Source organism: Dermacentor variabilis, chromosome 2, assembly GCF_050947875.1.
Source record: "Dermacentor variabilis isolate Ectoservices chromosome 2, ASM5094787v1, whole genome shotgun sequence".
Taxonomy (NCBI): domain Eukaryota; kingdom Metazoa; phylum Arthropoda; class Arachnida; order Ixodida; family Ixodidae; genus Dermacentor; species Dermacentor variabilis.
Genome location: NC_134569.1, coordinates 213,568,543 through 213,595,455, shown reverse-complemented (window position 1 = coordinate 213,595,455; position 26,913 = coordinate 213,568,543). Strand labels below are relative to the sequence as shown.

The window sequence follows — 26,913 nt, the reverse complement described above, 5'->3', positions numbered from 1 at the left end:
TCCGTGCGCGCGGCACCGCGCAAAAAGCTTTGCCACCCGCCCTGCGGTCTGTGCAGTTTGGTGCGCCGTACCGCGCGTCACATTGGAATACAAGTGACAATATACTGTGCTTCGTATCACTTCACCAAAATCATCGACTCGTCGAATACCGTACCTGCAACGCGCTACCGATGAATGCAGCGCACGCTCGACGGTCCGCTGATTGCAATGTCGATGGCACCGACAAAAACGACGAGTCGGTGTCGCGCCCGTGAAGTTGGCTTCGCAGCGGCGCAGTTGAACATTTGACGTCATTTTGCACCACGTGATAACACTCGGCGAATAGCGGTGCGAGCGGCGCCGGTAAAGTTATGCTACAGGAACATTACGTACTGGCGCGCCGTAGGCGCCAGGCGTAGTGCTCCTGTATAAACAAATGACGACATAAATCAAAAATTCGAAACCGACAGTCACCAGACTAAGTTTTTATTTTGAGTGCAACCAACCTCGTCAAATTTGGTGCAGTGGTTGCCGAGAGAAACGAATTCTCCTTTTACATGTATTCAGATTAGAGCACCCAAGCTAAAGCTGCCTCTTAAAATAAAATCTTAAGATCTAGTGACTGTTGGTTTCGAATTTTTGATTTAGGTGGTCATTTTATAAAAAATTTGAAAAAATATCGCAAATTTCAAGAAAACGAAACTATCAAGTTTATAACTCTGTAACTCAGCAACAAAAATAATATCACAATTATGTGAATTACATCTAATAGTACATCTAAAGCGGACAAAATTGATATGTTATTCATAAATCTTTAAAAAATTTTAGTAGTATGGAAATGCAACTTTTTCGGAACCCTTGTGCACAATGTAATGAATTCATGTAAGATATAAATTGACCTATCGACTTTGTCTGCCTTGAAAGATCTAATGGATGCCATTTACAGAACCGCGATATCTCTTCTTGATGCAAAGCTATTTATTTGTAAACTTCCTGCTTCTATCTTTTTCAAGCTTTCTAATTTTTGAAAATTCTTTCATTTATTTATTTCTATTTGTACATATTGCAGCCTGGTCAGGCTATTGCAGGAGTGGGCGTGATAGGCAGAGCAATAACAAATAATAAATAATACAGGCAATACGAACAATACAAACCAAAACTATTGAATGGCCACCAAGAATAAGTTTAAAGGAAGAGAACGAGCAGGACCAGGCAAAGAATTCCAGTATTCGATTACACAGGGAAATAAACTGTATTTAAAAGTGTCCGTATGGGCAAAATAAGGTGCGATGCTTGGGTGATGGTGACTTCTAATAGATGGTTTTGCAGGAGTCTGAAGGTACATGGCAAGAGGAGTTAATAATGCAATGCAAAAACTTCAGTGATTCCATTCATCAGCATTCTCAGAGCGGTTGTAAGCCTAGGGATGAAAGCGCTGTATAAGGTGAAAAATCCCTGATACCTACGGCATATGAAGCGGCATATGATACAGGATTCAGGCCCTAAATCGAAATTCCGCTTCCAACAGTCACTAGAATTTAACTTTCTCTCTCAAATCCAACAGATTTCATTAAAGTAGGACCAGAGATCGTCCTGGAAAGGATGTGCTCTGTCTGCCACAGATGTGAGACTGCGTCTCGGAGTAACTCAGGGCCTGTCAGCGATCGTACAGCAGTGTGCATGTAAATGCGCAACTTGAGAACTTCAGATACTTGCCCACCACCTAAAATTATCAACATTAACAGCCTTCAAGACTTATTTCTACTTCAAGTATTCACGATACAATAGCTAAATAGATGCCTGAAATAAATAAGAGCATCAACGCTACACATACTGAGGTGGCACTGGTAGGACATGAATGTCAGCGTTCCCTCATAATTTACGGTACGCTATAATCACGAGTAACTGCACCTCTGACGACGGCTCCCAAACTCGGATATCTGCTAGCAACAACTAGCAACAAGCAATTCACCATGTACAGACCAAAAGGTTCACAGAAGTGGGAGAATCAACCCATTGTTCCAAGTTCTTTTGTCCGCTTGACGCAATTCGCAATATGGCGGGCAGCACTCGGGCAGCTCTTGGCGTTCCGTGCTGCAACTGTCTTGAGGACCTCGACCCTCTTAACAGATGCGGAGAAAGGTTGACTCCGCCATAAAAAGAAAAAAAGAAAAACCAGCATTCCCGCTAAAAACATGGTTTTAAGGCGCTCTCGAGAAGATAATCGAGAGTTTTAGATTAGGGGGATGCAAGGCTGGGGCCCCCTTGCGCTTAAGGCGACGGTACTGCGCATGTGCAGTACCGTCGCCCCAGACGCTAGGGGGCCCCAATGCTTGCCTTCCCCTAATCTAAAGCTCTCCAATGATATAAATAGTCTTTTTGAAAATGTTTTGTAATCAATTTTAATGATGAAACAGTCTGACTAGTCCGAGGCGTCTTTAAGATGTCAAAAAGGTCAGAAATCCGTTTGTCTGGTGTATCCCTGAAATCGACGTGTTTAAGACTGTGTGCTACCTGGGTTGAGGCGCTGCCCTCAGTGGCGCAACAACACTTTGCCTACTTCAGCCATCTTGAACCCACCCTCTCACCCACTCAACCTCGTCCGTCCGTCCGTCCATCCATCCATCCATCCATCCATCCATCCATCCATCCATCCATCCATCCATCCATCCATCCATGCAAACCGAGTGGGCCAAGTTGTCTACCAGCTTTTGTAGTCAAACACTTGTCATCATCCCATTGTCCTCATACCTTTGTCATGCTATCGTCTTGATTGTGTCATCGTCATGCTTACATTGTCATACCGTCTTTATGATGCCGTCGTGGTCCTTCCATTGTTGTCATTCTAACTTCGTCATGCCATCGTCGTCATGCTGTCACTTTACCATCGTCATCACTTAAGTAAAACAACATCCCATTGTTTTCATGCCTCGTCGTCTTACCACCTTCGTCAATCCATCGGTGTCATTCCTTGTTCACCATTCTATCGTAATCATACTGTCGTCATTCAGTTGTGATTATGCCACCACTGTCATGCAATCATTGTCAGAGTTACTATCATGCATCTGTTGTCATACTGTCACCCTCATGCCATCATGGTTGTGCTGTCGTAATTCCAGCTTCATCATCTGGTTGTCATCACACACCCATCCTCATCCCATTGCCTTGTTGTATTCACATCATCACCAGCATTATCATTTAAAGATTGACATCTCATTGTCATCATGCCATCCTCATTATACTGCACTTGTTGTTCCATTGGTGTCATTTCTTCTTCGCCATTCCATTGTCGTCGCTGCATTGGCATCATACAGTCATCGACATGCCGCCACCGCCATGCTTATGGGTCGACCTAGGCAAGTGAGTGGCATAGCAAAGTGGGATGATACTGGAGTATGTCACGTATAACCGAAGCAATGGAAGTCTCAGAATAACCACTATAAATGTAAAGTAAGTGCAACTTCAAGAATTCGGTGGGTCACTATATTCCTCGAATGCTAATTGCATTACTGTCGACAGTCATCGTGAGATGAGTTCTTTCATAATTTTTTTTTGTCTTGATACACTCATTCAATGTATGGTGCATGCTGCTTGGATAAACTTTTCATGTCCCATAGGTCCATAGGACCATAGGTCGGCAACATATCTCGCAACTCACTAAGACTGACTCATAAAACTTATTTTTTGCTTAAGGCTTACTCGGACTCGGACTCACTAAAATTCTTAGCAGGGCTCAATCAGACTCAGACTCACCAAATTCTACTCAGACGGGCTTCCCTGAGACTCAGACACACCAAAATTTAATTAGTCAGACTCATTCACTCACTAAAATTCTACTCAGCCAGACTCACTCAGACTTATGGTTCAGTCTGTGTGTGTCAACTCACGAGTCTGCCGACCTATGATCATAAGCAAACTTGTAAGGTCCATGTGCTGGAAGACCTGGTGTCCTTAATTACAAAATGAGCATGAATACAGAACAGTTTTGGGGTTTTAGATGCCAAAATCAAAATCTGATTGTGGGGCAGACTGTAGCGGTGAACTTCAGGTTAGTTCTCACAATCTGAGGTTATTTAATGTGCATCCAATGCCTGGTACAGGAGTACTTTTGCGTTCTATTTCCATTGAAATGCAACTATTCTTGTATAAGGCCAATGCACTGGTATGGTATAAGATTTTAATGTAATGACTTGGCTATGAGGGATGCTGTAAAGGAGGGCTTCAGATTAATTTTGACCACATATGTTTCCCAATTGTCCACAAATTAGAAAAAAATGTGGGGTGAAAGACAGCTTTGGTTTTAACATATATTAATTGAGGCAGGATAACATAGAAAGGCAAAAAATTAAATAACAGTGTGCATTGTGCAGTCAAAGTTTGGGGTGAACACTTGCCTTTTATTAAATAGCGCATGTACTGACCACGAAGGCAGGCGAATCTATTAAGCAAGTAGAATCCATTAGAGTCTTAGGGTTATTCCTGGAGGCAAACGGGGCAAATGGAAGAACAATACGACACATCACAAGCAAGACTGTGGAGGTAATAAGACTGCTAAGGAGAATCACTAACAGACACAGAGGGCTGGGAGAGGAGAGCGCCATGAGACTGGTCCACGCTTTCGCCTTGTGTCACTTCTCATATGTAGCTGGGATGCTCACTTGGACACAGACAGAGATAAACAAGTTGAACAGATTAATTAAAAGGCTAGTCAAAACAACAGTGGGGTTACCGATTAACACTCCGGATAACAAATTAATGAAACTCGGGCTCCACAACACAATAGCCGAGATAATTGAAGCTCAGCAAATTGCCCACAGAGAGAGGCTCTCTGGAACAAGGCCAGGTAGAGCAATACTAGAAGAGGTAGGATGGTGCCCAACCGAATCCAAAATTTCAGGTGAAGGCACAGTAGAACTAAAAGATAGCATAAGAAAGGTAATCAAGACGACTCCTTTCCCCAGAAATATGCACCCGGTGCACAACCTGGAAAGACGAAAGGCAAGGGCCAAAGCTCTCCTGCAAGAGATAGAACACGACAGAGAATATGCGGCATTTGTAGATGTTGCGTGGGTCAGAGGAAAGAAAGCCTTTACGGCAGTAGTAGTAGATGCAGATGGTCTCACTCGGGATGCTATTACAATCATGACTAAAGACACGACAGACGCGGAACAAGTAGCGATAGCATTGGCTTTAAGGAATAATAAGTGGACGAAGATTTACAGTGACTCTAAGATGGCTATTAGACACTTTACCAATGGCTTTGTAACCAAAAGGGCTGCCCAGCTGATCGGTGAGTTGGACAGCCAAGAGATCGAAATCCGCTGGTTTCCTGCGCACATGGGGTCTGTCGATCCATCTCGGAAGAATTTAAACGAGATGGCTAACGCAGCTGCACGAGGACTTACTATCCGTGCACTACGCGACCAGAACCTTAATAATATACAGGAGGAGAACAGGGACCAATTACTAACATATAATGAAATCACGAGGCATTATTACATCAACAGAAGGGAATTCCCAGTGCCACACGCTAAGCTCAATAGAGCTCAAGCGGTGACTCTGAGATTGTTGCAAACAGGAACTTATCCAAGTCCAAACTTTATTAACAAGATATATCCTGAAAGAGAGATACCAATCAATTGTGAGAAGTGTAATGGCATCATTACTCTGGATCACATGCTTTGGCAGTGTCCTGTGACTTTCACAGACTGTGACAAGGAGAGAGACTGGTGGCAGCGAGTCCTACACAGTGGAGGTCTTTTCGATCAAGTACAGGCCGTCCAGAAGGCCCATGATACGGCGGTAAAGTTAAACCTTACTGTCCCGACGTGGGAGCCGCCTGCGTCAACCTAAGGGTTGATCTTCAGGACATTAAATAAAGTTCATCATACCATACCATATGACAGCACAACAACATACATAAAAGCTTACAGAAGAAAATGCACTATTTTCACATATGTGCTTGATGTCACTGCATGGTTCTTTTATTATGTTTTTCAGTGCTACCTGTCTCATTAAAAAAATATTTCAAAGCCTTCCGATAAAGAACACATTTATTGCCTGGTTCCGACAATACAAGAGGCTAAAACATGAAAAATTCACGTTACAAAGAATGATTGGTAACTGTGATACAACGTTACAATAATAAGCATTTGAAGAGCTCACTAAACTTCAACTGCTAAGGAATTGTTAACATCCATACGTAATGACAACCTAAGAATGCTGTGGCAAGTGAGCCTTAAAGAAAGACGTGCTAGCAAATCACTTTCACTACCTTGTCCTCCTTTTGTGCTACACCTGTTCACCTTTGTGACACTGTGCAGTGGCTTGAGCATTTCCTACGAAAGAAGCATGCAACTCAACCCAACTAGTTGTGTTATTTTTCCATCACCTCTCCTTGAAAGGAGGTAACAGCCACCACATTCCTTATGAATGCGAGCAGCTGCCTTACAACAGGATGGACAGGGAAGCAAAGCAATTGGCCAGTCCATGATATTTGAGGAATTTCCCTGAACTCTTGACCTTTCGTTGATAGAGATTGCACGCAAGCAAAAATGCAAGTTCTTCATAAGCGGAGAGCTCAGAAGCAAGCAATAAAACAGCCCTCATGAAAGGCCGAGCTGCAAAAATAGCATTTACTATCACATTGTTCAACATGTTGAGCATGCTCCAGGGTATCTGTGTTGTAAGTACATTGAAAAACATTGTAAGGCATGCCCTACATGTCCTTGCCAATGCGATGCTTTGTGTTCTTGGTGCTCCTGTTTTGGCAGACTGTTTTTTGCCCTTTCTTGTATGGTGGCCTGATGATCTTAATTAAACAATTCTCACAAGCTTCTTGCACAAATAGTCCGGGCTGAACATCAGCTATCACCAGCATTAGTTAGAACAGGTCTAAGTCTCCACTTTTCTCAAATATAGCTGTGCCTGGTAACCTACCATATGTTTTACTTGCAAGTGCAGCAAGACTTCCCATGATATGCTTTACTTAAAAAAGCCATTACACCATCAGGACCGAGTGTTATGCTAATCATAAATTGGCATGTGAAACATTTTCTTTATTAAAATGAGTAAGTCTGCAAACCACATGACAGGCATTTTGATTTTGAAACTGGAATTTCTGTGTTTTTGTGCGCAAACAGGCATGTCCTTGTGGTGGAACTTCTGTGCAATCCACCACCAAGCATGCCTTTTGGTACACTTGAATATGGATGGTCATGTTCTAAAGAACCAGATATTCTGGAGGCAAAGCTATAACAGTTGGACACACTTTAGCCAGAACTTCCGTTTTGTTCAAAATTAGTCTGGTACATGTGGCAAGAGAACAAGATAAGCTTTTCATGGAAGTTGCCCCCACATTGTGCTTGTACTTCATCATTGTCAAGGCTATTCTCTCATTCATTGCAAGTGTATGCTTGAGTGATTCAGAATTCTCTCATGGCATATCACGTGCATAAAGAAGATGTGATGAAAATCCAGTTGGTGAGTTCATGTTTTCGCTGATTAACGAAGCTGCTTGCAAAGTCACCCGAGGTAATTTGCATTAGTCTTTTCAGTAGCTCCGCTGGGTGGAGTTCATGTTGGCCAGGATTTCTGCCACTTCTTCTTCATTTCCAGTGTACGCGTTCACCACAAGCTCCTCACTCTTACACTTGAGATACTCTCGGGGCGTCTCCTGCAGTAAGAAAATCAGTACAGCAAGCATGTCTCTGAAAGCAGATGTTCATTTTAGCTAAACCGCAACTTATTCTATATTATAGTGATTAAAATGAGTTGTAGTGCCAAAAGGAGGATTCAGCAAGTACACTGAAGCACAGAAAAAGGAAATCAACAACAACAAAAAACAAGGTAATTATGGTAAAAAAATGCTACATTAGAAGCAGCAGTGTAAATACAAAAATATCTAATGTTACACTGTGACCTCTATGGTAGTGCTGAAATAAGCACACTGTTAGTTACCAGTATGAAAAGTATGATAATGGTGGCCTTATTCGTGGCCTCAACACAACAAACCACAAGTATGCTCATGTGTCATAACACACACATGTGAGCCACTTTACATAAATATAGTTAATATTACAAACGAGTTAAAGCTTATCATATATTCTTTCACCACCAGTCTTTTCACAGCATCTGATAGACCTGAAAACATATTTTCAAAAAGTGCTGCACTCAAAAGAATCATGAAATGTACTTATAATATATTCTTAAAGATGCATAGTGCTGAAACAAACTGCTTCGTTCAAAAATTTTCAAAAACGAGACAACTATATAATGGCGGACGTCTCAAAGATCTAAGCCTACATAAGTGGAGTGATGGTCAAGGCCCTTCACATTTCAGCGGTGCACAGCATGCTTCACCGATGCTGTTTTTGTGAAAGAAACTGCTTTGTGAAAAGAAAGACTGTATGCAGAAACAGTGCAGAAGGGAACCACAGAATATGTCATTGAAAGAAAAGTATAGCATGATTCGAGAGAAGGTAATGTCAAACCTGAGATCAGTAAAGAAACAATACTTTAGTAAAGAACTTTCAGAGAAAAAAATGAATGTAAGGAAAACGTGGGAGATACTGAATGAGCTAATGAATAAACAGGGGAAGCTGACAACTGACGAAAAACTGAAAGTAAACTTCAAAGACAGAGATTCGCATGACCTAGCAGCTGAGTTCATCAAGCACTTTTTAAAGGTGGTAGGATATTTGCGAAACTCTTCAGTGTACGACAGCACTAGTGACGAGAATGCCAATGTTGCATCTTGTTTACATATCGTGTTTCTCCTACCAATGACTGAGAATGATATTAGGAACATATTGAGCTCAATGCCCATCACTAAGCCAGTTAGGGGGCGTGAATGGTATTAAGCCTTCAGACATACACAAACATATGAAACTCAGAGATGATACTGCATATCATAAAGAAGGCCTTTGTGACTGGTATATTGCAAGAAAGTTTTAAGTATCTGTTATTAGGCCTGTGTACACTAAAGCATAGAAGGTGATGTTATGAACTGCAAACCAATATCATTGCTTCCAGTAATATCAAATATCATATAGAGTCTTTCGCCAAAATTATTACAACATTCTGTGAAAAAAAAAAAAGGTCTGCTAGTGACATGTCAACATGGATTCAAGAAAGGACAAAGCACAATTGCACCACTTGAAAGCTTCTGTGACATTGTTAATTCATGGATTGATCACAATGAGATACCACTCATGCTGTTTATAGATCTTTTTAGAAAGCATTTGGTACATCTTTACTGTGGTATTCTTATCTTATTCTTATTCAAAATCTGGGATTTCACAGTCAATTTGTGAAGTGGTTTCAGAGCAACTATTGAAATCATAAACCATAAGAATTGGCGATGAGTTTAGTGAATTACTGAGCATGCATGCCATGTTGATGACCTAAAAAAGCTATTCCTTCATTTATAATTAAAGGTGCATGCAATTAAAATATGCATGCGTTGTCTGGGACCCATTTAATAAACACAATATCACCCGCCTAGAAGAGGTACAGTGTTTCAGAGGTACAGTGAGGTACAGCTGTAAGGTTTATTTACTCTAAATTTTCCCGGTATGACTCACCCTCTGAATTAATGCAGATGAACGGTATACAATGTCTTTCACAACGAAGAAAAAATTTACGTTTGCAATTTCTTTTCTTGCTTTGGAATCAAGAACTAGCTATTAACCCTTCTCCATATCTGTCACTTTCAACGTCAAGGCATACACACCACCATCATCCTAATTCCCTGACGCCGTATTTTGCGCGAACAGATTTATTCAAGTTTTCATTTTTCCCTCGCACGGTAACCGACTGGAATGATTCCTTATTGCCTTTCGCCACACTGATGTTTTTTTTTTAACTTTGTTATTATTGTTTATTGTTTTGTTGTCATTTGACCCACCCTGCTTGGACCTGTACAAGGTTTGCAGTATTGAATAAAGAAAGAAAAAGAAAGAGAGAATTATTTAAGTTTTCTGACAACATGTCACTGGCAATGGCACACGAAAGCTTACAAGCAGCTAATTATTTGCTGTGTGATGTACATAACATATTGCAATGGTTTCAAAAACGCCACATTTTTGTTAGTACAACAAAGACTAAGACTGCTTTGTCTTCATAATAATAGTGAGAAACTAAACATGACATTACCTCTGTACTTGCATGTGACATATTGTTATAACTGTACATGTACACTGCTCAAAAACAGCAAACATGCAAGGTACTTAGCCATAGAACTTGGCAGCACTATGTTATGGCATGTCCATGTTGATTAGCTATGCAAAAAATTGCAAACAGTCACTTCGCAGCTACATCACATCAAAAGCTGTACTCCTTTGCACTGATGAAGGCTAATGTGTTTCCGCAGGAATGTCAGTCCTAGGATACAGAACTACATTGTGTGGATTCTCTATAAATACCTAAAGTTTTTGATGAATGCTAATATATGAGTTCCTAGGAATGTCCATCCTAGGATATGGCATTACACTGCATGGGATTCCATGCAAATAGCTAAAAATTACTAAACAAGTGAATCAAGTTATAAATAAATTGCAGTCAATATCGGTTACGGCATCTATTCTGATACGGTGGAAAAGGGAGACATTCAGGAAGTTTTGGGCATATTCAATGTAGACCAATTACATAATTTTGCAATATACTGGGTGATTATTCTTAAGTTTTACAGAATTTAAAAGAATCGTGTGGGGTAGATAGCATAATTCTTGTTCTTGAGCTGCATCATTCAAGGAGGTGGACATTACTTGCATGGGAATTCGAAGCACACGCCCTGAAAGCATCAGTCATGAGGCGGATACCTAAATAGTGAACAGGGTTTAGGATTTTAACGTGAGAGCATTAAGGGCCCTGTGTCGCCGAAAATCTGGTGTTGGTGTCTGCATCCGTCATCGGCGATGTTGTTCATCAGAAAAAATCATCCCAACCCACAACAATGCAGACTCTTCATGTGGCACACAAGCGTTACTGAACTATAAGTGAATTTCCCAAAGTAAAATGCATCAGAACGTTCACAAAGTACAACTTATGCACAACCTACAGACATGATAGCATTGCATTGTAATTGATCACACAAGAAAACATAATTCCGTTACGCAGAAACTCCCACACAAACCCCTTTTTGGTTGAGATGAGTCACTGCTTGTAGTGTCTGCCTTATGGGGGTATGAGCTGTGTCCCGCACAGCACAACACTGTTTTCTGTCGACATTACACCACAAAGAAATCCCGGGATCCTAACAGCTGCACTGGAAAGATTAATGGAACTGGGCAGGCCATGTAATGCGTAGGGCAAATGACTGGTGGGCCATTAGAGTTACGGAATGGATGCCAAGGGAAGGGAAGAGAAGCACATTCGACAACAGCAGAAAGTTAGGTGGGGGGATGACATGAGGTAATTTGCAAGCTCTAGTTGGAATCAGCTAGCGCAAGACTATCGCGTTCCACTCTTAAAGGCAAAGCTTAAGCTTCCTCTAAGTTCTTAGTGTGCTTGGCATTGCAGAGTGCTAGATTATAGCACTATAGTCAAGGCAAGAGGAGACAAGGCTCCTGTACAAGTGCAGAAGGAATTTTCAATCACTACTCAAGTTGTGCTTGATAGAGTTTTAAGAGGTTCATTGTGCTTATATGTTTTGTCATCAGGTATTTAATATGGGAATAAGCTTAAGTAAGCTTTGAGTGTATAAACGATTCCTAGGAATTTATGTTAGTTGCTCACAGAGAGTTGATCTTTCTTGATCGCAATACTTGGTACTGATGTTAGGCCATTCTTTTTTAAGAAGAGTATGCAAGTACTTTTCTGGGTATTTAATTCAAGCCCATTTTGATCTGCAAATTTGGACAATTTGTTTATTCCAAATTGCACTTGTCATTCGCAGATGGCAATATTGCATGATTTGAAGCCTATCTGCACATCATCGGCATAAACAGAATAAAACTTTGTGTGCATATTGACTGCATGCTGGGAATTTATTTTTGCAATGAACAGTGTGCAACTAAGCACGGAGCCTTGCGGCACGCTAGTCTCTTGGGTGAATGGCTTAGATAAAGCTCTGCCCACTCTGACGCAAAATGTGTGCGGTTAGACAGATAACTTTTGATTGTGTTTAACATGTTGCCACAGGCAACCATCGTGGAAAGATCTCCAAGAATTTTGAAGCGCCATGTCGTATCATAAGCTTTCTCTGGGTCTAGAAACACTGAGAGACAGAACTGCTTATGTACAAAAGCATCTATAACGTATGCCTCAATGTGAACAAGCTTGTCTATTGTGGATATGCCTTCCCTGAAACCAGATTGGAGGGAGTCTAGGATTTTGTTAATTTCCAGGACACAGCTCAAGCACCAGTTTACCACTTTTTCAAATAATCTGCAAAGACAGCTTGTCAGTGCTATTGGCCTATTACTGCTGGCTAATGATGGGACTTTGCCTAGTTTGAGTATGGGGATAACAATACTTTCCTTCCAAGAGGATGGAATTTAGCCAGCTTCCCACATGGCATTGCAAGCACTTAAGAGCTTATTTAGAGTATCAGGGTGTAGATGCCTAATCATTTCATACATTATACAATCGCCACCTGGTGCCGAGTTGTTGCAACAGTTGAGAGATGCCTGAAGTTCAGCAAGACTAAATGGTCAATTGTATGCCTTGTTTCGTGCACATTTGCGTTTGAGGGGCTGTCACTCTGCATATTCTTTGAACTCCAGGAAAGATTTGGTGTAGTGTGATGAACTTGGTATATATTCACAGTGTTCACCCAGAAAGTCTGCCTGATCTTCCAGGCTATCACAAAAGAGGAAATTTGCTATTAGATGTCCTATTCCATTGCAACGGGGAAGGATGTATATAGAGTTGATAGTGACTAACTTATGAAACGACACTGCTTGGACAGCAACTGCCTCTAGGAGCGTACAGAGTTTTAGTTCCTGACAGGAAACGCCTCTTTCTACTATGAAAGTCACACCACCGGATGGCACGGCAGTGTCACTGCACTCTTTATGAAAAAATAGCATATAGTCAAGAAAATGTGTTTGTTTCTTGAACACAGAGCACCCTGGGACTAAATGTGCAAAGGAGCTCTTTAACGTCATCAAGTTTATGAAAACGGCCTCTGATGTACCAATGAATTATTTGAGTGTCCATATGAAAAAAGAGTTTTGTACTCTGTGTTTAAGAGAAGAAAGCTTACAGAGCACTTTTCGGGCCCTGTGATGCAGGGTTTATCTTTTTTGGAGCAGTCAAGAGATTCTTGCCAATCCTTAGGTATTGGCTGTGCTGTCTGGTTGGGAGCCGTGTCCATTGCCTTTTGCAGGGCACTGGACAGCCACTTCTGCAAAGAATGGGTAAGGCCTTGTCTCTAGAGATGAAATCCTGGAGGCCACGAGCCCGGAGTTTGATTGGCCTCTTTTGGATGGCGGATCAGTGTTAAATCAGTGCAACTGCCGAGGGGCTGGTTAGCGTTGCTGCTCATTCGCTGAGAGCGGGCCAGACAGCTGCCGAAAGTCATTATGATGCTGCTCCTTGACGCGTCACTTCGACAAATCTGTTTTTTTGGCAGGTAGGACACTCACCTGCATGTCTCTTTAAACGATGTGTTCTCTTTGACTTTCAGTGCATGAATTTCTTTTTCTTTTTACTATGTAGGGTGTATGATGACTGCAAGTATGCAGCACACTCCTCATCACAGTCCACACAGTGTAGGTCATTCTCGCATGTTTCAGGTGGGTGTCGTATGCACTGCGTTTATTAGCACAGGCCCCTCGACCTCGGCAGTTATGGGAACTACGGCCGAATCTTTGGCATCTGAAGCATCTAAGAGGGTTTGGCACTCATGGCCTTACACGGATCTTTGCATACCCGGCCTCAATGGCCTTGGGTAGCACACCTTATCCAAAGGTAAGAATTCAATGTTTCGTCTAAATTTATTTTACATTTTGCCTGTTCTTAATTAATCTGTTTTAAGTTAACCACATTTTGTTCTTTCCATGCTTCCAAAAGCTCTTCCTCAGTGTTCTCTATCAAGTCGTCTGAGCTGAAACTTCAGATGGTTTTCATGGTACGGTGAGGGGTGACTGTAACTGGGATCTCTCCGGAAGACACTAGGTTAGGTAGCTTTTCGTACTGCATTTTATCATGGAGGTCCAAGAGGAGAAAGAGGAGAAAGAGAAATGATAAGTTAATGAAAATGGAAGTGGACGAAAAAACAACTGGCTGCAGGTGGGGCACGAACCCATGTCTTTGCATTACACGTGCAGTGCTCTTATCAGCTCAGCTACTGCAGCACTGTCTTCCCCTCCACTTTCTGGGGTATTTATGTTTATCTACTAGAACTAAGCCTGGGAGTGTTAGCCAGCGCCACACTTCCCGGCCTTGACAGTGGATGTGGAACATCTTCTTTTGGCTGCAGGCATCCCGTGCACATGATCATTTTGGGTGAAGGCAACTGGTTAATAAATACACACATGCTACCTGAAGGCATCAATGCTGCGGAATTCGAGGCCTCGCTGTGTAATGAACAAGCAGAAAGGAAACCAAGGGCCCTATTTTTATTAGTCATATCATAAGAAGCCAACAAAGACACCAACGACAGCACAGGGGAAATTACATGGATTTATTAACTGAATTAAAGAAATTATAAGATCATGAAAATGAAAGTAGATGAAGAAACGCCTGGCCGGAGATGAGGCACGAACACACGTCTTCGCACTTCGTAGAGTTGTAGCCTCAGCCTATAGCTTCTGTCATACATTTGGAAACGAAAAACAGTGAGATGACTCTCAGTGTCTTCTCTGGTCTCTCACTGTGTATTCTCTATTTGGAGGCCAAGAAACTTGAAAACGTCAGTGCGCCCTGTTTGTGTGTGCGACCTAGGAGTTGGCGGAAGGAACTAGCCATGAAGGTATTCTTATTTTGGCAGTAACACCAGCCACCAACCATGGAGCCCAAAGAGGAGACGCTGCAGAACGTGCAAAACAGGTCCTGCAAATGCCAGTTGTGCATTACTACTATAACCTAGCATGGTACAACCTAGATTGGTTACGTCATCCATGGTTAATCCTTGCTGCCTAGAAAATCACAAGTTAAATGAAGTGAAGAGCAGAAAGGAGAGATGGAAAGTGATCGAGAAGGATGAGTATTGGAGAGGAAGACAAGAAAAGGCAACTACCGATTTTCCCCACAATGGGTCAGTCTGGTGGTGCTGTTTACGTGAAGCTGAGGTTCAGGCCAAAGAAATGTGTTGCCTTGACCGAGGAGCCATAAAGGTCCAAACACTCAGCATCGGCTCAACCTCCAGTATCCCCTTTTCCTCAGACACGGCCAAGCCGCGCATGGCTAGACTTAGGAGAGTCCAAATCCCCATGTGCTCTGGTTCCTGGTGTCACAACACACCAAACACCTGCTGATGCAGACGCTCCTGCGGGCTAAAGTCTTATTCTGGCTGTACAGCATACCCTACATAAGCCTTAATTACTATTTGATGCGCATTAAAGAGTGATTGCAATCGTTAATTTGGAAAGCGCTTACTGTCCTCAGAGAAATGTAGCGCAGTCTCTGTGTTACTCAACTAAAGAGCACCCTCACTGCAGCACAGCTTGTTCATGGCGATGTCTTAATCTGAAGGAACACAACATAGAAACTGTATCACTCGGGTCTCGGGCACATGAAATGCCACCTAGATAACAAAGTGATTGCAGCTTGTGCGTCAAAGTTTCACTTTCATGCACACATGATCCACCTGCTTTCATGAGCACCTGTGCGTTAGTAATGCACATACTCACCTCCAGTATGTCTGGCTTTATATACCTCTCATTTGGGCTTCCAGGAGTGCCAGAGGTAGATGATCCGGCACCACTTGTGGCTTTCTGCATTGACATGAGGGAAGATACATTTACAAACTTGCTTTTATGATGACACAATAATTAGCAATTATTACCTCTTAGTAGCCAGAGTGTATAAGAAACAACAGTAAAAGAATGTATGGTTGCAGACAGTTTCTCAACATCAGCATTAACAATTTCAAAGTTTTCTTATGTTCTTCAGTGTTCTGTAAGTGAATGAGAAAGCACACAACTTCAATGTCAACATAAAGCCTTTATAAAATGCTGAGCTCGAATGACTAAACACTCAGTACTGTCAGAACAGTTTGCAGCAAGGTAATGCAGTGCAATAATAATCAACTTCAATTGTGTTTACATAAAGAATGGAGAAAAATCACAACAGAAAGAAAAAAAAAACTTCCCACTTGACAGAGATTTCAGTACCCAGTGCGAAGGAAACATGCAGCAAGTAGACCAATGTCAGACACAATACACTTTCAAACACATTGCAAAAAGTAAGTCGGATATTTGCGCATGCCTCGTATCTATGCAGTAATCAAAGTCTGACAGATCGCTTAGCAAGCACTTAAAGCAGTGCTGCTATCACTTGCTGTGGACATAAATATATGAATGATGCCCGCAGGTTCAGCGTGTGTGATGGTGGTACAGGTAAATAAAATGGCACACCTTTCATACACAGTCATTTCAAGTTTTTACAGGCACAGCATCCAAATACCTGCAAGTAGCCTGCAAATATTTGCTTCTTGCTTGAAGATTAATATGCAGAAGACAAAGATAATGGTGAATAGATCGGCAAGTGATAAAGAGTTCAGGATCGTCAGTCAGCTTCTAGATCTGTGAAGGAGTACGTTTACCTGGGTCAACTAATCACAGGGAACCGTGATCATGAGAAGGAAATTCACAGAAGAATAAAAATGGGTTGGATCGCATGCGGCAGACATTGTCAGCTCGTGACTGGAAGCTTACCATTATTATTGAAAAGGAAGGTGTACAATAAGTGCATTTTACCAGTGCCGACATACGGGGCAGAGACTTGGAGACTGACAAAGAAGCTTGAGAACAAGTTAAGGACCGCGCAAAAGCTGATGGAACGAAGATTGCTAGGCATAACGTCAAGAGACATGGATCAGAGAGCAAACGGGTATAGCCGATATTCTAATTGACATTAAGAGAAAAAAAATGGAACTGGGCAGGTCATGTAATGCACAGGTTAGATAACCGTTGGACCATTTGTGTTACAGAATGGGTACCAAAAGAAGGGAAATGTAGTCGAGGACAGCAGAAGACTAGGTTGAGGGATGAAATTAGGAAAGTTGCGGGCACTAGTTGGAATCAGTTGGCGCAGGACAGGGTTAATTGGAGATCGCAGGGAGAGGCCATTATCCGACAGTGGACATAAAATAGGCTGGTGCTGATGATGATGAATGTATGGGGCCTTAAATACAAAGCAGAAACCTTTTGTTGCTGTATGACACTACACCTTTGAACGATGCTGCCTCCTGCGAAGCCTCTCTTCATCCCGCTGCTGGCATCTTGCTGCCTTTGAAGCATCAAAAGTACTGGACTGAGGTAAATTCCGGCTAGGCACCGCTGTTTTCTTGAGCACACGGCGGGCGCAATAGATTCCTGAAAAAAATTGAAACAATGGCAGACATTACCATTGCATTCCCAACAATTGATATACCCAATAAGTCCAATTAAAAGGCCATAAATAATACTATCATATATGTAACACTGTGATCAAGACAGCATAAAGGTGTTACTGGGTCAAACTAAACAGCTACTGTCCAGGCGCACTAGCTGCTTCAAGCAAAATACCATTTGCAAATTAACACACCTCATTCTAGTTAAAACGCAATATTAATGCAACAATCTTTGAACCAAAGTGATTCCTCCTCGTTTTCCTGTTCTCTGCTATAACAAACCGTGCAATCAGTAGATCAGATCTAATTGATCCGAGCTTATCGTAACATGCCACTCTGTGTATATATGCGGTTGTCCGCATGATGCATGCAATTAGCAAAGTTTGCGGGCAACGTTACTATAGGAACGTGAAAAACACACTGAAGAACGCTTTAAGCAAGTATGCTACACATGCATGCAGCGCTTTTCGAACAATCCAAGGATTGTTATCACTAGCTGAAACACCTACCACCACTCCATTAATCGCAGAGCAAGTTAGATGCTGAATACTATGGCTGATTCCATCAGAAGCCACTTCAGTGTGAAAGAAGAGTGACCCTAGCGAAAGATTGCCAAGCTAGTGACAAAAGCATCAGCTTGTGATTCACGGTGAATAGCAAAATGATTGTATACTTCTGACTGGAGCAATGTAGGTAACTGTGCAAAGCAAAGTATTTAGCTTTAGCAAACATATTTAACTGTGCAAACAAACGATTTTAGAGGGAGCAAACAATTGGATAGGCGCAGACTTGTAATTTTTATTCCTCATGGACAACATATAAGTACATCCAAAAAATACACAACTGCACGTGGTGTAAAAACAGAATCACGCAAAGACACACACACACACACACACACACACACACACACACACACACACACACACACACACACACACACACACACACACACACACACACACACACACACACACACACACACACACACCTTGCTGTTCATGAAATACGCAACATAACTACGCTCATCAATAAACCTCATCTCCCTGTTGTGCAGATAAACAGGTGTCGCCGACACAATAATCTTCCTGCTTATATCATACACTAGCTCGTGAGAGAGTTACGCGAGGGACATGATTGTGTCATGATAAGAAAGAAGGGACATGATTGTGTCGGCGAAATTCAGTTTATCTGCACAACAGTGAGATGAGGTTTACTAATGAGCCTAGTCAGGTTGCGTATTGCATGAACAAAAAGATATCTTCTTAATTTTTTTAAATTTTGTTTTTGCCGCGCACGCGCAGTGGTGTATATTTCTGGGTTGTACTTTGTGGAAAAAAAAAATAGTTGCAAGACTCCACCTGTCCTTGTTTCCTTTCTCTGTGGTCGTTTATTCGCGCTGTTAAAAGATGTTTGCTCGCCCAACAACAAGTTCTTCTAAACTAGTAAGCTTTAGCTGTAGATCGATTTAGTTAAAGCAAGCAAGCAAACAATCAAACAAACAAACAAACAAACAAAAACAAACAAACGCAACATCAAGTAAGTTCTCTTACCTGGGAAGAAGTAGTCATCTGGCTGAAAATGCCGCGAGCATACAACCATCGTTGGCGTTACGGGCTTACCCATCCGTAGTTTCTGGATCCATAGCTGCCTTCTCTTCGCCTCGTTGGCTTTTGGGAAACGATGGAATGACAACTCATGACTTTTCCATCTTGTAGACGTGCAGTACGGCACGCTGCAATGCTCTTTAGACTTCCTTTTGCAAGGTTGCTCCGCCGACGACGTCGAAAGTAAGGTATCCATAAACGTTGATCGAAAGAGAGCTTGACAAGCGACCGTGATTACGGCATTCACTCGTACGGAGCGCACGCATCCCAGATAGAGTGCTTCGCGGCGCGGCCGCGCTGTGGCGTGTTTGGTGAAAATTGAGATAATTGGCGATATTTTCATGGTTCTTCTTCTCAGAACATGCACCGTATACATTGTTTGCGTCCTGAAGACCATTAAAGCTTAATTAAAAGTTGTAAACTCCGTCTCATGTAAATTAATAATGTGGAAAACATGCGGAATCTTAATTCGCAATCACTTCTAGCGCATGCAGCTCCTAAAAGCATAGCCTTTGAGATTCGCTATTGTTTTTTGGAGGCAATTGTAGCTAGAATTTAGATTTGGACACCACCTATAAAATTAAAGATATAAATTTAAGACTTATCTATGAGCCGAAGCACTTATTTTTTATTTTGATAAGTCCATAACGAAGCAAACATATACTTTGTATGCTTAGCAGACAAGAGAACTGGCGCGCCATGAACAATTTTACGGAGAACGTAGTTTCATGACCATCGGCAGAGCGCGCTGCCGTGTTTTTGACAGCGTCGCCATCTGTTAGCCGAGTTCAGAAATTGCAGCGTCTTACTTCGTCTGTGGTCGGTGTGTCTGCTTGCCATAGGTGCTGGTTGCAAAGTGGTCGCTCAAATGCAGCTTTCAACGCTAGTATTCCTAGGTACGTTCGGCCAACATCGTTGTTGAATTTTTCTAATAGATCTTTTGAAACAAAGTCTTAAAAGCGAACTTTGGAAGCGCAGTCGGGGGCAGCCCTGTGAAGGCGGTAGTAAATACAGCGCCCAGGCGCTTCGCGTCACATGATTGTTTCGCTTACGGCCGGTGAAGCTTTCTTCGTACCTTTTACGCTAATTCTCAATCATTTCATTACAACCTTTAAATTTTTTTCGAGATGCTCACGCAAAATTTTTACTCCGGCTTACCTTTACTAATAGGAATAACACACGCTCACCATCGTTTATCAAATTTAATTCATTGAGTTGTTTGCCATAAAGGCGGCCGGCGCTATGATAAGCACGATAGTGTTGTCTCATGTAATCGTGCATGTAACTGCAGTTAGAATGGAATAAGGGCGATCTGCAAGCATTGCAGCTGTTAGTGAATCTAGGGGAAGCCGAAAATGTTAACGTGTAAAGTGCGGCGTGATTTGATTCAGTCCATGTAAACGTGAACTGCTTGATGGGACCGTTCTGTGGGCGCAGGGCTCTTCTGGCCACTCCGTTGAGGTGTCGCTCCGTCTCTCTTGCAGGTTTAGTGGGCGCAGCATGTGCGACCGAAAGGGTCTTCATTCCGCTCGCTCCTCAGGCGGTGAAATTCGTGGCCAGCGAGACCATCAAGTCGTCGCAGATCGGCGATGTCCTGTCGAGCATTCTTGGTTTTACCGTTAAACCGGTAAGCACACTGTCTCCATGGTCTTCGCTTGGGCTTTTAAGCCCGAGAGGAAATGTCCGCCAGAGAGTTGATCTGAAATAGGACCTAAATAGGACCCTGCAAACGTAGGAAAGACTTGTTCTTTCTTGTGGAAATAGCCTACTTCAAAAATATTCCTGTCCGACGACAGCCCATTTTGATACATGTGTTGTCTCTCCATGACCTCTTCAGTTGCCCGTGTCCTTTCATAATAACTAGACATGTGGTAGCACAGGGATTTTGTTTTCAGAAACAGAAAAAAATCTGTTTCAAGAGAAGAAATTAGCATGTATTTAGTCCTCAGTATTCACAATAAAATGATGGCAGAAACATTAAGTGAAGTTGTGCTCTCGGTGGATGGATGCAGGGATTCATAAACATGATTCCCACAAACTGCCTCATGACATCAATGAAATACTTATATCAGGTCTTTGTTTTCTCATCTAAAGCTTAAACTAATATGCATGAAAATATGGGACTTTTTTTCAGAAACACTCTTACATCTGCATGCTTTGCCTCCATAGCTTCCCCTTCCTTGCCACAGAAAGTTGTCTGTTAGTATAGTAACAAACACTCGACGCTTGTTTATCTTGTTGTCTACTGGCCTCTTGAAAAAGCATGCTCTGTGCTTCAATACGTCATACAGGCAGAATGCATTTGCGACTTATGCCATGCTAATAGATTTTCAAGGTATGCCTTGAAGGGTTCTTCATGGTGATATAACTTCAATCCACCTGCTGCAGTGACTTGGTAGAAGTGGCATTCTGTTACTGACAAGGTTGTGGGATTTAATTCCAACCATGGCATCTGCATTTCAGTTGGGGCAGAAACAGTGCATACCGATTTAGATGCATCATCATCATCAGCCTGTTTTATGTCCACTGCAGGACGAAGGCATCACCCTGCGATCTCCAATTACCCCTGTCCTGTGCGAACCAATTCCAACTAGTGCCCGCAAATTTCCTAATTTCATCGCTCCGCCTAGTCTTTTGTAGTCCTCGATTGCGTTTTCCTTCTCTTTGTCCCCATTCTGTAATCCTAATGGTAGAACGGTTATCTAACCGGCGCATTACATAACCTGCCCTGCTCCATTTTTTCCTCTTGGTGTCAATTAGGATATCGTCTATACCCGTTCGCTCTCTAATCCAAACTGCTCTCTTTCTGTCTCTTAACGTTATGCCTAGAAATCTTCGTTCCATCGCTCTTTGCACAGTTCTTAACTTGTTCTCAAGCTTCTTTGTCAGTCTCCAAGTCTCTGCCCCATATGTCAGCACTGGTAAAATGCACTGATTGTACACCTTCCTTTTCAATGATTATGCTAAGCTTCCAGTAAGAAGCTGGCAATGTCTGCCATATGCTATCCAACCCATTTTTTTTCTTCTGTGAATTTCCTTCTCATGATCAGGGTTCCCTGTGATTAATTGACCTAGGTAAACGTACTTATTCACAGACTCTAGAGGCCGACTGGCAATCTTGAACTCTTGTTCCTTTGCCTGGCTATTTATCATTATTTTTATCTTCTGCATATTAATCCTCAACCCCACTCTTACACGCTCTCTGTTAAGGTCGTCAATCATATTTTGTAACTCGTCTGCATTGTTGCTGAATAGAACAATGTCATCAGCAAACCAAAGGTTGCTGAGATATTCGCCATCGATCTTTACTCCTAAGCCTTCTCAGTTTAATAGCTTGAATACTTCTAAGCACGCAGTGAATAGTATTGGAGAGATTGTGTCTCCCTGTCTGACCCCTTTCTTTATAGGTATCTTCATGCTTTTCTTATGTAGAATTGAGGTAGCTGTAGGTGCATGTTAGATTCATGATTTAGATGCATGTTAGTAGTACATGTAATAGCAATTTATTGTACTGTAACATTGGTGGTCCAAATTAATCTAGAGCCCTTAGCTATCGCATCCCTCATAACCCTCTGTGCAACTTTGGCACATAGCTTCACTGAACTTTCAAAGCTGCTGGCACCTTGCATGATTCCCATAGATTGGCAAAAAGCTGACATAAATCAAGAAGGGTGTTTGGATCATTGCGCTTCTTCCTACTATTACTGTGTAATACAAGTAAGATTACTTTGTAATAATTAATGATAATTGATGCAATTAACTAAACAAGCTGAAGTAAGCAAAAATCTGCGCAATAAATTTAAATAAGAATTATGCACTACTGGAAGAAGCCGACTATCGATAGCCTGTCCACACTCGGCCTCATCTGCCCACGTAGAAATGAAACTTTGGCCACACTGCTTATCAGTGTCGTAGCCATTGGGTCTCGCTAATTTTAATTAGTTTTGAACGCTCAACTTGCCTTGAACCACGGGAAACTTGAGCCCGGACCACATGCCTGCTGCGCCTCATGAAGAATGGCGGTTAGCATCTACAAGTGACGCATGCCAGGGTGCATTCACTCCTGGCCAACATTACTCCTGGCTAAACACCTTGGCAGACATCGCTTCATATTTAGCTATTGATAACACTTCAAAGTACTCAATTTAGATTGTCTACTGTCCCTGCAGGACAAGGCTGATCCGCACTGCCAGACTGGAGCATACAACTGCCCACTCCAGCCCTGCTGTTCACATAATAAACTCACTACAGTTGCTCAGCTGCATGTGCTGCCTACCGTAGATACAGCGACCACCGCAGAGTGCTGTCACTAGACCTCTTGCCGTCGAGATATGCCGAGAACTGCGTGATTCGATTGGTTTCTCTGATTGACAAGCCTTAGGGGCCAGCCTGAGTGCCCGCATCTGACTAGGACAGGTCATCTGCTTCCCAAGTTGCACACCATTGAGTTGTGCCACTTCATGGTCAAAGCTCGTTACGTTAGGAATCCTTTCAACGCTAGTTTGGAGCACAGCATCCATCACTGAGCTGATGTGTGCGCTGGTGGAATACTTGCACGAGCAAAGACAATGTTTCGTTCAAACCTCAAAAATTATGTGATTGCCATAGAGATTTGTGTGAAAGGAAGTGTGCTACCCACGCCTTCTAGTATGGGAAGAAAACAGCCGTGGGCCGCTATCTTGTACACTGCAGCACAGTGAAGTGATGACTGACGTTACTATAGTACTAACAGTGACTGAAAATATGTGTTGCCAACAGCGGCCGCCAGTTTCCGCTGAAAGAAGTACAGCTTTGTGATGAAACAGAAGAAACACAACAGGTGACTTAACTTAGCACCGTAGGTGGGGCACCTCAGCCAGTGCCGCTTTGTTCCTTCAGAACGGAGGACATTGAGGAGGAATGAGACGGATAAATACTGCGCTCATAGTACCTACACTCGTACTGGCCATTTTGAAAAAATTATTCGCTAGTGTATTCCTGGGAGACACAATCTTGTTCCAAGGTGTTTTTGAGAGTCCAAAGAAAAGTGGTTCAGGACACCTTTAAAGGGATCATGTGGTGCTACGATAAGAATTATATAAGGTTTGGTGCTTCTCATCGTCTCCAATCTGTAAAACAATCAATACTTGTTTCTTGTGGCATCAACAAACCATCAGAACATTTACAAGAAGTGTTTTTTTTTTGGATGCGAGGCTTGACATCATATGGCTCGGCTGGAATGTGTCCAGCGGCTCTCAGAAAGAGCCAATGTTGTGCAGAGAGTCTATGAAGTCCAAGGCACCATATTATGTGTGAAAATACAATAGTTAAACTCAAGGTTGACTGGGGATACATGTATGGATGTCACTGCTTACAGCGGAATTTCAAGCTTGCTTGAACAGTGCATCAAATAAAGCTTTACTATCATGCCGATTTGGTCAGCCTAGCTGTATATATACAAGCTCCTATTACACAATGTCACATTTCGGCACATTTAACGTCGCCCAACGCTTTCTTAAAAACAACCACTGCAATAGTTTAGTACTAGGCTATGGCATTGTGATGCCAAGCTCAAGGTCGCGGGTTCGATCCTGGCTGTCATGGCCACATTTTGATGGAGGTGAAAAGAAAAAAAAACTACGCTTGTGTACTTAAATTCGGGTGCACGTTAAAAAGAACCCAGGTAGTCAACATTAATCCGGAGTCCCCTACTATGGTTTGCTTCATAATTACATTGTGGTTTTGGCACACAAGACCCCAGAATTTAATTAATTTTTAATTAAATTGCTTAAAAGCAGCTTGGTTGTTGTTGCTGAAGTGCTTCAGTGCTTCACAACAAAGCAGGGGCTATGACGTACTGCTGCTAGACATTAGGTCATTAGTTTGATGCCCAGCTGCAGTGGCAGCATTTTGATGAGGTTGGAATGGAAGAACGCTCCTGTACTGTCCATTGGGTGGGTGTTAAGGAGGTGGTCAAAACTAAGCCCTCCTCTACAGGGCTTCTCATAACCCCGTGTGCGGTTTCAGGATCTCAAGACCTGATGATTTTTAAAGTTTTACAATTTGCACAGCTGGCACAGTTCGACGTGGACAGCAAATATGGGTAGCTCGGCAAGGTTTGAGTGCCCAGAGTAATTAAGACATGAAAGATATTTTACGTATTGAATAAAAAGTGCCAGCATTCTCTGAATCAAAAAAAAAAAAAGTGAGCCGTAGCCTTTGAGTGAGCTGGCAAATTGATTATAGTTACTTATTCTTTTTTTTTTTTGCTGCTGTGCCAGTTTGTTGAAAAGGAAAATGGGCCGCCATTGGTGGCCACACTTGTAGCTTTCGTAGGCCTAGTGTGCACATGCATGTCTCATGGCTGCTGACCTCGGCAGCACACCGGTGAAGAGTGTCATGAAACACTTTGACATGCTTGGTACCTGGAGTGAGAGCTTTGGACGCACTATGTCATTTTTTTCTGCTCATGTGGTAGTGTTGTAGAACATAAGTGTAGAAGCGCCTTTGATGGCATTATGTTCCTGTTAATATTTTTCTGGTCATCTCCTGCCTCGAAAATGTCTTGTTGTAGCTTGAAGAGAATACAAAGCACTTCAAATATCGGCTGTTAAGGCAAGATGGCCCTTCAAAATATATAGGTACCGGTAATGTAAGCACATTGATGGAAATCTATACTATTAGAGAAATGTGGTCTTGCCAGTGCAAAATATAATGCATGTTATGACATTTGGCACCCAGTATAAGCACTTTGTTTACAAATAATGAAGATTGCAGCATCCATTGTACATGTGCAATTAATGACATTGCGTCTGCTGATATATCTCCATGTTCTGCAGTCTGACCCCTGGAACAGCCTAGCACCTGTGAACCCTTTCAAGGTCCCTAAAACAACCCTCGTGCTGGATTTTGATGGCTTTGATGGTGACACAACATTGGATGTCTCGGGAAAAAACTTTCCTCTCGAAAACGTACGTACGCTTGCATTTGCACCACTTGTGCTAGAATTTGAAGCTCGCTGTGCATGTAATCATGAATTAAGGTGGGTTGTATGGTCATTACTAGTGCTGAAGGCTTTTCACAGCTCTGAAGAGATAAAAAAAAAAAGCAATTCTTTTCGGAGAGCTGCCAATAGTTCGGGAGGCCGAATGTACTGCCGAGCAAAGCTTGCATTGGCATGTGAAGGGACCCGCCGTGTTGGCTCAGCATGCATGGTGTTCTGCTGCTGAGCACAAGGTTGAGGGTTCGATTCTAAGCCACAGTATTCCAGTAATGGCGGATTATGAAAAAAGAAAGTGTCTGCTTCATCCTAAGGTGAGAGCAATAGCAAGGTTTAGTGTTCCACTGAACGTGTCTTGAAATGTTCGTGCGGTGAGGAACGTGCCAGCGGTGCTGCAGGTTTTGCTTCTCAATGGCGCAAAAAATGGGACCAAAGGAACACCGTCCGTGTTGTTCGCTGTCCAAAGAAAGGATAACGTAAATTTAGCTCGACGTTTGCCACGATGTGGTACGCACGCAGCTGCTCAGAAGAAACGTTAATGTATCTGCATGCACACAATGCTCACGTCAGCACTGGGAACCAGAATGCTGCCCTGGCTCCGGTAAAACTAGTTGAGCGAAGTGCAATTGTTTCCACTTCGCTTCGTCACTTCTAAAGCCAGAGGCTTTCCACATCCCTGGAGGCCTCGTAGTCCTCCATGTGCAGACCACACGTGCGTTGTTAGCAGGACACCACAACAACATTGATGGTGCAGATGTGCCTCAAACGTCCATGTACCTAATTGCTATCGCAATAAAACACTTGTGTACTGGTTTAGGCGTGTGTTAGAAAAACCTGGGAAACCTCTCCTA

General features: G+C 42.5%; 2 protein-coding genes across 2 annotated transcripts in view; one reads left to right on the top strand and one right to left on the bottom strand.

Moving 5' to 3' along the window:
* Positions 1–6,014: 6,014 nt before the first annotated feature.
* LOC142573092 (uncharacterized) lies at positions 6,015–19,371 on the bottom strand. The gene is made up of 4 exons (XM_075682604.1): positions 19,030–19,371; positions 17,317–17,462; positions 15,777–15,860; positions 6,015–7,654 (listed from the first exon to the last, which is right to left on the bottom strand). The coding sequence occupies exons 1-4, from the start codon at positions 19,277–19,279 to the stop codon at positions 7,532–7,534; spliced, it is 603 nt and encodes a 200-aa protein (XP_075538719.1). The 5' UTR covers positions 19,280–19,371; the 3' UTR covers positions 6,015–7,531.
* A 478-nt stretch (positions 19,372–19,849) lies between these two features.
* Positions 19,850–26,913, top strand: part of ATP6AP2 (ATPase H(+)-transporting accessory protein 2) — a 55,193-nt gene continuing 48,129 nt past the window's right edge. The window contains exons 1-3 of the mRNA XM_075682603.1: positions 19,850–19,979; positions 20,568–20,710; positions 25,902–26,033. Of these exons, the coding sequence (XP_075538718.1) occupies positions 19,952–19,979; positions 20,568–20,710; positions 25,902–26,033 (303 nt within the window). The 5' untranslated portion in view covers positions 19,850–19,951. The remainder of the gene's footprint in view (positions 19,980–20,567; positions 20,711–25,901; positions 26,034–26,913) is intronic.

Excerpts from the sequence above, each read along its gene's own strand:
- LOC142573092 (XM_075682604.1), bottom strand. The coding sequence starts at position 19,279 with ATGGATACCTTACTTTCGACGTCGTCGGCGGAGCAACCTTGCAAAAGG. Across the intron at positions 17,463-19,029 it reads AGATGACTACTTCTTCCCAG|GAATCTATTGCGCCCGCCGT; the intron begins GTAAGAGAACTT and ends AATTTTTTTCAG. Across the intron at positions 7,655-15,776 it reads TAAAGCCAGACATACTGGAG|GAGACGCCCCGAGAGTATCT; the intron begins GTGAGTATGTGC and ends TTCTTACTGCAG.